The sequence below is a fragment of the Myotis brandtii genome, unplaced genomic scaffold (genome assembly GCF_000412655.1).
Source record: "Myotis brandtii unplaced genomic scaffold, ASM41265v1 scaffold930, whole genome shotgun sequence".
Classification (NCBI taxonomy): Eukaryota; Metazoa; Chordata; class Mammalia; order Chiroptera; family Vespertilionidae; genus Myotis; species Myotis brandtii.
The window spans coordinates 707,716-717,490 of NW_005371837.1; the positions used below are offsets into that span (position 1 = coordinate 707,716).

The 9,775-nt window shown below is 50.2% G+C and overlaps 1 protein-coding gene across 1 annotated transcript in view; it reads left to right on the forward strand.

The window, feature by feature from the left end:
• Positions 1-3,222: 3,222 nt before the first annotated feature.
• AGPAT5 (1-acylglycerol-3-phosphate O-acyltransferase 5) overlaps positions 3,223-9,775 on the forward strand; it is a 42,658-nt gene continuing 36,105 nt past the window's right edge. Inside the window, exons 1-3 of the mRNA XM_014533028.1 lie at positions 3,223-3,346; positions 6,443-6,558; positions 9,228-9,317. Of these exons, the coding sequence (XP_014388514.1) occupies positions 3,223-3,346; positions 6,443-6,558; positions 9,228-9,317 (330 nt within the window). The remainder of the gene's footprint in view (positions 3,347-6,442; positions 6,559-9,227; positions 9,318-9,775) is intronic.

Genomic DNA, 9,775 nt, shown 5'->3' on the forward strand with positions numbered 1-9,775 from the left:
GTTTTATAGGACAAGCGTTGACACTACCAAGTGTTCACAGGAGATTTTGTATTTTTTTAAATATATATTTTTATTGATTTCAGAGAGGAAGGGAGAGGGAAAGAGAGACAGAAGTATCAGTGATGAGAGAGAATCATGGATCGGCTGCCTCCTGCACACCCCACACTGGGGATGAGCATGTGCCCTGACCGGAATCGAACCGTGACCTCCAGGTTCATAGGTTGGCGCTCAACCACGGAGCCATGCCCGCCTGGCAACAGGAGTTTTAATGTCTCTGTGTATTCAGTGAACGCTATCAACGCGACTGGCTCAGATTGTTCGATTTCATTACATTTGACTTAAGCACCCCGCCCTGCGGTCAGGGTCTGCTGCTCACTCTGGCCTAAAAAGGAACCTTGCTTTGTCCTGTATTTGACTGTTTCTCCAGACAAAACTGGGCTCTTTCCTCCAACAGTCTTTCCCTCCCGGGCCTGTTGCTGGTGCCTGTTTCTACCAGAGCTCCATGAACTGAATAGGACGGATCGTGGGGTCAGGGCCGCCGTGACAGCCCAGATTTCCTCCAGTTGAGCTAGTGGCTCATGTCGTTTATGGAGCTGTTTCTCTGTTCAACAGGGTTCTCTCTTAAAGTGCCTCGTTCAAGTTCCCTGCTCCTTCCCTTGTTCCACGTGTGGAGGGGACTGCTGTGTAAGGGGCCGTGGCCGTGGCGCTGGCGTGGAGTGGTCGCTGAGCACCGGACGGTGGCGGTGATGATGACGATGGTCACATGACAGCCGCTGCCGTGTCTGTGCCGTATCTGTGCGCTGACTACGTGCCCTGCGGATACTTCATTTTAGCGGGGGGGCTTCTGGGAGGCGTTTGGAAGAAAGCAGATTTTTAAACTACTTCCTGTGTTTGGAACTGGAAGGTGTGGTGGGCAGTTTGAGTGCAGTCACCTCACAGCACACCCGCCCCACCCCTCACCTTCCTCCAGGCTGCCTTTTGGGGCCAGGCCTGCACCACTCGCCATCAGAGTTGAGAAGGATCTTTTTTAAAGGCCTTTTTAAAAAACCGTAACTTAGGGACAAAACTAAGTAGTGATTTTAAATTACTTTAGAATTACAGGCCTCAGTCAGAATACAGGGTGGGGCAAAATAGGCTTGCAGTTGTGAGTACACCAGACCCGGTTGGTTGTTGTATTATTACTTACTAGAGGCCCCGATGCACGAAATTCATGCAAGTGAATTCATTCAAGTCGGGCCTTCCTTCCCCCGGCTGCTGGCACCAGCTTCCTTCTGGCACCCGGGACCCGGGCTTCCCTCGCAGCCCTGGCTTTGTCCAGGAGGATGTCCGGTCTAATTAGCATGTTACGCTTTTATTATTATAGATTGTGTTCTTTCCCATGTTAACAACTGTAAACCTACTTTTGCCTCACCCTGTGTGATAGAAGATTTGAAAACCTTTTCCCAGAAAAAAAAGGGCACATAAACATTTGCATGGGGTCTTAGGTTCCCCAGGCCCCTCCTGCTTTTCTGTGGACTGGGCCATTGGCCGGTGGGTCTAAAAAGGCGTCTTTTTAAAACCGTCTTGAGATATTCAGAGTCACAGCTGAGTATCTAAAACTGAAGTAGCAGAAACTGTTTCTACCAGAGCTCCATGAACTGAATAGGACGGATCGTGGGGTCAGGGCCGCCGTGACAGCCCAGATTTCCTCCAGTTGAGCTAGTGGCTCATGTCGTTTATGGAGCTGTTTCTCTGTTCAACAGGGTTCTCTCTTAAAGTGCCTCGTTCAAGTTCCCTGCTCCTTCCCTTGTTCCACGTGTGGAGGGGACTGCTGTGTAAGGGGCCGTGGCCGTGGCGCTGGCGTGGAGTGGTCGCTGAGCACCGGACGGTGGCGGTGATGATGACGATGGTCACATGACAGTCGCTGCCGTGTCTGTGCCGTATCTGGGCGCTGACTACGTGCCCTGTGGATACTTCATTTTAGAGGGGGGGCTTCTGGGAGGCGTTTGGAAGAAAGCAGATTTTTAAACTACTTCCTGTGTTTGGAACTGGAAGGTGTGGTGGGCAGTTTGAGTGCAGTCACCTCACAGCACACCCGCCCCACCCCTCACCTTCCTCCAGGCTGCCTTTTGGGGCCAGGCCTGCACCACTCGCCATCAGAGTTGAGAAGGATCTTTTTTAAAGGCCTTTTTAAAAAACCGTAACTTAGGGACAAAACTAAGTAGTGATTTTAAATTACTTTAGAATTACAGGCCTCAGTCAGAATACAGGGTGGGGCAAAATAGGCTTGCAGTTGTGAGTACACCAGACCCGGTTGGTTGTTGTATTATTACTTACTAGAGGTCCCGATGCACGAAATTCATGCAAGTGAATTCATTCAAGTCGGGCCTTCCTTCCCCCGGCTGCTGGCACCAGCTTCCTTCTGGCACCCGGGACCCGGGCTTCCCTCGCAGCCCTGGCTTTGTCCAGGAGGATGTCCGGTCTAATTAGCATGTTACGCTTTTATTATTATAGATTGTGTTCTTTCCCATGTTAACAACTGTAAACCTACTTTTGCCTCACCCTGTGTGATAGAAGATTTGAAAACCTTTTCCCAGAAAAAAAAGGGCACATAAACATTTGCATGGGGTCTTAGGTTCCCCAGGCCCCTCCTGCTTTTCTGTGGACTGGGCCATTGGCCGGTGGGTCTAAAAAGGCGTCTTTTTAAAACCGTCTTGAGATATTCAGAGTCACAGCTGAGTATCTAAAACTGAAGTAGCAGAAAGGTAAGTCCCAGGACTGCTGTGTAGCCTGGACTCTGTGGCTCACCTGCAGGCCGGTGGTTCACGGGGCTTCCTGGCAGGCCTTGCAGAGGGTTCAGTGCCCGCGAGCTCCCTCCTCCCTCGTGTCTCTGCCACCTCACTCCTCTCCAGGGTCAGCAGGGCAGAGTGGCTGCAAGCCTTCCTCTCCGCCTTCTTTACTGTCTGACTGACGGACCCTGTTGATCTCATGACATGCTCCCCTTTCTTGGTTTAGGTGACATTTTTCTTGACTGACAACATGTATGGTGAGTAGATGGTCATAAGAAGGCGTGGGCTTTGGGGTCAGAGAGACCCTGGCCCCTGTGCCGTTCTGCAGTCGGGTGTGTGACGGTGGGCAGCTCCCTGCCTCTCTGAGCTGTATTGGTCAGGTCCAGGTAATACCTACGTAGCTGGCTCCTAATCTCACAGCGTGCCTGCTCGTGGGCACTTCCCAGCAGGAGCGATGATGATGGTGGTGGTGGTGATGGCAATGATAGCGATGATGATGGTGATAGTGATGATGATGGTGGTGGTGGTGATTGACCATGAGCGCAGTGCTGGGTCCGAGCCGGGCAAGTACGCCCTGTGTAGCCGCGTGGACTCTGCAGCGCTTGTGTAAATTAGGAACTGTCGTTACATCAGAATGTACATGAGGAAACCTTGCTTTTTAAACAGACATATATATGTTTTTGTTGATTTTTAGAGAGGAAGGGAGAGAGAAACACTGGTGCCCAGACCGGGAATCAGCCCAGCCTCCTTTTGGTGTGCAGGACAGCACCGACCGTCTGAGCCACAGTGGCTACGCCAGGAACCCTTGCTTTTCCTGCGGCCTCTCCTCGCTGGCCTCAGGTTCAGGGAAACAGTGGTGCAGCTGTGACTGGGTCACATGGAAGAATTCTCGTGTGGTCACATTTCTGATGTTTTGATTACATGTTGTCAGAGCTCGGGTGCACATGACTGACTGTAAAGGGAATGTGTTACCTTCTCAGCTGTCATAACTCAGCTTTGTCTAGTGCCTCCTTCCTGAAACCTCATTGAGAATAAACAAAAAAGGTGAAAAAGATATTGGAGGAACAAGAATTGATGGCACAGCCCTGGTCGGTGTGGCTCAGTTAATTGGAGCATCCCATGCACCAAAATCTGCGTTTCGCTCTCCCTTCCTCGCTCTCTAAAATGCAATGAAAACATATCCTCCGATGAGGATTAAAAAACAAAAAATTGATGGCATGAAGCTTGTGTCTTGTGACTACTTAAATTAGTTCTTGAATTTTTCCACTAACATTTTCAAAAGATGAAGCACATAATCCAGAAGAGTTCTCTACAAACATGATGTGTGTTTAAAATTGCACACCGTCTCTCCAGTGCTTGGAAGATGCGTCCTGGACCATAATGTAGCCACGCAGGTTTCAGTATAAAAACGCACGATAGCCACTCCCCTGACTTTGGAAGGAGTTGTTGTAAGAAAAGATGCCGAGCCTTGTTTTCGGCCTGTTCCCTGCGAGCTTCCAGGTTGCACTTCAGCCTGCAAACCCTCACTCAGTTCTCACGGCTCGCTCAGCGGGTGCACACCAGGCACAGTCAGAACAAGCACAGTGTTTATCCGGGACTTTCCTTGGTGTGAGTGAGAGGGAGGGACAGGAGTTGCGTGCTGTAGAGAGGTGACACCAGGTAGTTCTGCAGCGTAGGTGTCCCACCGACACAGAGCCGGGTCACACTTAAGGGAACTATAATCAGACTTACACATATAATTGTGATTCTTCACTCACTGTGGAAGAGTTACTTGCAAATGTTAAAGGAAGATTTAAAGAGATTTATAGCCCTAGCCAGGCTCAGTGGATAGAGCGTCCGCCTGCGGACTGAAGGGTCCCTGGTTGGATTCCGGTCAAGGGCACATGCCCAGGTTTCGGGCTAGATCCCCAGTAAGGGGCGTGCAGGAGGCAGCCAATCGATGATTCTCTCAACATTGATGTTTCTATCTCTCCCTCTCCCTTCCTCTCTGAAATCAATAAAAATATATTTTTTAAAAAAGAGAGAGATTTATAATAATTGATAGAATATTTTTCCAAAAAGACAACTTTAGTGTTCCAGCCAGCGAAGTGCTATCTGAACTGCTCTGTCGGGAAGGGCGTTGCCTGCGGCCTGCACGGTGGAGAGTCCCCTGTAACGATGGGGACGGCCCTTTGGATAGAACTTTCTGGTAACTCCCTGACTGACTGGCTTTTCTTTCCTACAGCCTTTTGCTTTGTGTGTTTTAAAACGTTCCCCCTCTAATTAGCTGCTTTGTGCACTCTCCCAGGACCCGATTCCTTCTGCAGAGCTCGCCAGCTCTTTCCAAGTTCATTCGTACACGCGAGACGTCTCCCTCGCGTGGGTTATCGTTTTCAGGCTCAGGAGACGGCAGTTTGTAGCCACTACTTTCAAGTCCAGACCTGGGGGTCTTGACCTTCACACTTGGCCTCTTTCTGTAATTTTCTCTCCTCAGTCCTTTTCCCACCACTGCCCACTGCTCATCCCTCATCCCTCATCCCTCATCCCTCATCCCTGCCACAGGCGAGTCCATGCTCAGGATTTCTGTGAAAGATCAATTAGCAGTTTCTTTCTTCCTGCAAGTTTTTGTTGGCATAAACTCGCTCCTGCCTCTTACTTTGCTTTCGCACCCTTAGTGAGAGCTGTCAGCAGCCTGGGCGAGTGTGCTGGGTTTTGTGCAGCTGTCGGCACAGTTGTACGCGCTGGGGTCCTTGGTTTGGATGCGCCTGTAACCCGGTGTTGGCCTGCAGCTCCCTGGCGCAGTGTCCCGGCCTTTGTTGACCGTCTTAGCGTATACGGAATTCTCAGGGGCACCGGGCAGTTTCACTGAACCGTGTTTTTGCTTATCATTTTGTCAAATTTCTAGACTCAGAATTAGAGAAGCTTACTTTATCTCTGCTTTTGGGTTGCTTTGGTGGTTTGTAACCTCTGCATTTTGTTCATGAAATAAAAGCCTTTCAAGAAATACAAAACAAAAACTCTAACGCTAGCGGTTTGGCTCAGTGGATAGAGCATTGGCCCACAGACTGAAGGGTCCCGAGTTTGATCTCAGTCAAGTGCATGTACCTCAATGGGCTTGATCTCCAGCCCCAGTCAGGGCATGTGCGGGAGGCAACCAGTCGTTGTGTCTCTCTCTCTCTCTCTGTCTCTTCTGCTCCCTTCCACTCTCTAAAAATCAATGGAAAATACTCTTGGGTGAGGGTTAACAAAAATACAAAGAACAAAAAACCCTAAACAACAAAAATTAGAAAATACATGCCCTAACCGGTTTTGCTCAGTGGATAGAGCGTCGGCCTGCGGACTGAAGGGTCCCAGGTTCGATTCCGGTCAAGGGCATGTACCTGGGTTGCGGGCACATCCCCAGTAGGAGGTGTGCAGGAGGCAGCTGATCAATGTTTCTCTCTCATCGATGTTTCTAACTCTCTATCCCTCTCCCTTCCTCTCTGTAAAAAAATCAATAAAATATATTTTTTAAAAAAATTAGAAAATACAGAATTTATATATTTTTTAATGTCTCCTGTTGGTTTAAAGTAATATTAGAATTTGAGTCTTAACATTTTCCAAGCAAATTCCTTAGAGAATGTGGTGAGGGGCGCTCCGGCTGTGGGAGGGGTGCTGGCGCCTGTGGCTGGCGCACTGATGGCCTGTCTCCACAGTGGACTGGATCGTGGCGGACATCCTGGCCATCCGGCAGGGCGCCCTGGGGCACGTGCGCTACGTGCTGAAGGACGGCCTGAAGTGGCTTCCCTTGTACGGCTGTTACTTCTCTCAGGTAACGCTTCTCCCATGCTTTTTAAAAAATGTATATCTAGCTTATAAAAATTTTAGACTTAAAAATTAAATATACACTTAGTATAAATGTATAGGTTGGGGGTTATTTTTATGAGTTTAATAGCTTTTACTAAATTGAAGTAATTTTATTTCAGATTTTTAATGGTGTGTATTTGTATACATGTCTGACTATCTAGATAGTTTTATTAAATAGCAAAAATGCAAATGTACAGAAATCAGACAAATAGGAAAATTTAACAGCATAGAATTTGATAGACAGTTACCTTAAGAAAGAAATAATAAAAGTGATTATGGCCCAGCCTGTGTGGGTCAGTGGTTGAGTGGTAACCATGAACCAGGGGGTCATGGTTTGATTCCTGGTCAGGGGCCCGGGCCTGTGTTGCAGGCTCAATTCCAGGCCCTGGTTGGGGCGCTTGCAGGAGGCAACTAATTGATGTGTCTCTCTCACATTGATGCTTCTCTCCTTCTCTCTTCCCTCCCTTCTACTCTCTCTAAAAAAAAAAAAAAAAGAATTATAAATGATAGTCTTCTTTGAAAAGGTGCTTTAGCTCCATGAGCAGCAGTTCCAGGAGGGTAAGTTTCTGTGGAGCAAAGAATATTCATGAACAGATTCTGTACTGTTTTGGAATTCTAAAGGAATCAGAAGTCAAGACACCTTTCAAAGTAAAAAGACAACTTACACCCACTGTTCCCATCTCAGTTTTCCTTCATTTCCATTTTACTAGGATCCTTTCTCTTCTTTTCCTTGACCTTCTCAACCCAAGACAGGCTGTATTCTCAAAACATCAAAATCACAGTTTTATGAAATAGTTGAAGACCAGCCTTAAACATTCAGAGCCCTGGAAGATGCTTAGCTGAGGGTGTGGTAGGGTTCTACCATTTAGTAGTGACCTGGGAATGTTGGCAAAGAGTAACTGGGGGTCTTGGGTCTTTTTCTGAGAACACGAAGATCCCACGATAACTTGAGAAGTCCTTTAGCCCATCCACTTTACTCTTCAGATAACCTGAGCACGGTAGGTTTGTCCTCGAGGTGCCTAAGCTGATGGGCCTTCAGCCCGGGTGGCTCTGTGGCCTGCGTGTGCCTGACGAGCTGCAGGACGACATGCCCTGCTCTGTTCCCTGGAGAGGCCTGGGTGGTGCCGTGTGCTCTCCCTGCGCGTGTGGCGGGGCCCTGCTGTGCTAGGGTCTGCCCTGCTGTGCTAGGTCTGCCCCAGCAACACGGGTCAGGCACTTCCCCGCCCAGCGCCGTATTCTGGAGGCACCAGGCCCCACTCCTGTCCCGGCCCACCCAGGCCTCCCTAGCAGCCGTCTTTCCAGGCGGGTGTTCCTCCCTCCTTGCCCTCCCTCAGGCTGTTCCTCAGCCTGACGTCAGTGCGGGGGGCCCAGGATAGGTGTCACCAGGACCCCCCACTCCCGGCTGCCGCTTGCACTCTCTCCCATCCTGCCTTTCCTGTGGGCTCTTTCTGAAAATGCCACGTTCTCTTTATACCCTTCTGTGGCGCACGTCACTTCCCCTGCTCAGTCAGTTTCTTGCTTCAGTGTCTTGGGATGTTTTGAATTAAAATAGACTTCAGTAAGCAGGTGAAGTGACAGGGAAGAGGCGCTGCGTGAAGAATTGACGCACGTCCCTGGAGGCTCGGGAGTTTCACCTGTGGTGCGTGCAGCCCGTGGCTTTGACCTCCGACAGAGCGGGCTCTCGGCAGCCTGTCTGTCCGGGCGAATGGCAGTGGCCCGTGGAGTGTCCTCTCTGCGCTCCGGTGGCCAGTGCGTACGTGGAAGGAGCCGCCACCGGTGGAAGATCCCTGCTTGCTTCTCGTCGTTTCCTGTCACTCAGACTCTGGATGAGGACGGCACGTGTGCAGCCAGTCCACTTACTGCCGATGAGTCCGACTCAGCACAGAGGGAAGCAGAACGAAAGTAGAGGCAGATGCCGCCCTGATGCAGAGTTTCATTAAGGTTCCTGCGTGGTTCTTCGTGGGCCAGGCTCCTGCAGCTGGGCGGGCGCACACAGCAGGCCTGTTTGCTCCCAGGCCCTGAGGGGGGAGGGGCGGGGGGGCAGTGCTGGCAGGCCTCTCCCTCCAGCCTCTCCTCCCTGCCGTGGACTCCTCCCCCTGTGGCCTCTCTCCACTCCTTGGAAGGCACTGTCCTGTCCTGTTGGATTAGGGCCACCTGGTACTCAGGACCTGCATCTCTCCCTGGAGGCCCATCCCAAACACTGTCACCTCGCAGGGCGGGCCTTCGACACAGGAATGTGGGGACACGGTTTCGGCGGCAGCAGTGCTGTGGACATATCTTAGTCGGGCTAGTTTCTGACACCCAAAAGACCATAAATGTGGACATTTTAAGGACACTTGGTAGTGATTTCACAATTAGTGGAAAAATTGAGAACTAAGATGCATCTGAGATCGAGTTTTTTATCTTAAAAATGCATTTTTTAAAAATAAAGCATTTTTATTTTAACTGCCAACAAAACTAAGCAATAATGTACTTTGCAATATGCAGTTTTATTTGAATTATGTTGCATCATAGGAGAATTTCAACTAATGTCCTTTAGATGGGAATGTTTGAGCGTATTTAGGAGTTTCCTGCCGGCCTGTCTGGTGCCGGCCACTGGTGCTATGACAGTAACGCTCTCTGGCCTGTTGGCAGCACGGAGGCATCTACGTCAAGAGGAGCGCGAGGTTCAGGGAGAAGGAGATGCGCCAGAAGCTGCTGAGCTACGTGAGCGCCGGGACCCCGGTAAGTGACGGCCGCCCTCCGCTCAGTGTGCGGTTTAGGACTTGGTGAGATGTAAGGATTGTCTGCCAGGCTGTTGGCCGTGTGTAACGAGTAATTCAGGGCTTTGTTAAGGCCACAGAAGCCCTCCCCATAGAGCAAGCACATGGGGCCATGAGACGGTGGCTGCGGACGGATGGCGGGCCTTTGCTGGGGCTCGGTTTGACCTGACAGAGCAGGCAGGGAGGACGGGGTGTCTAGTCTATAAATAGCAGGCGGCTGCCTGTCACTTAGGCCTCTACCCGCTCTGCCTGGTCTCCATGTCAGCGCGTCCAGGCGGCTGCTTTCTGGCTGTGAGGGCCGTGTGACTTCTTGTGTAGATTCAGTTATTTGAAAAGTCAAAATTAGTGTCAGTATCTGCAAACAAAGAACCATTCAGTGTAAGTATTACTTTATAAAACTTGCCCCCCCCCCCCCCCCCC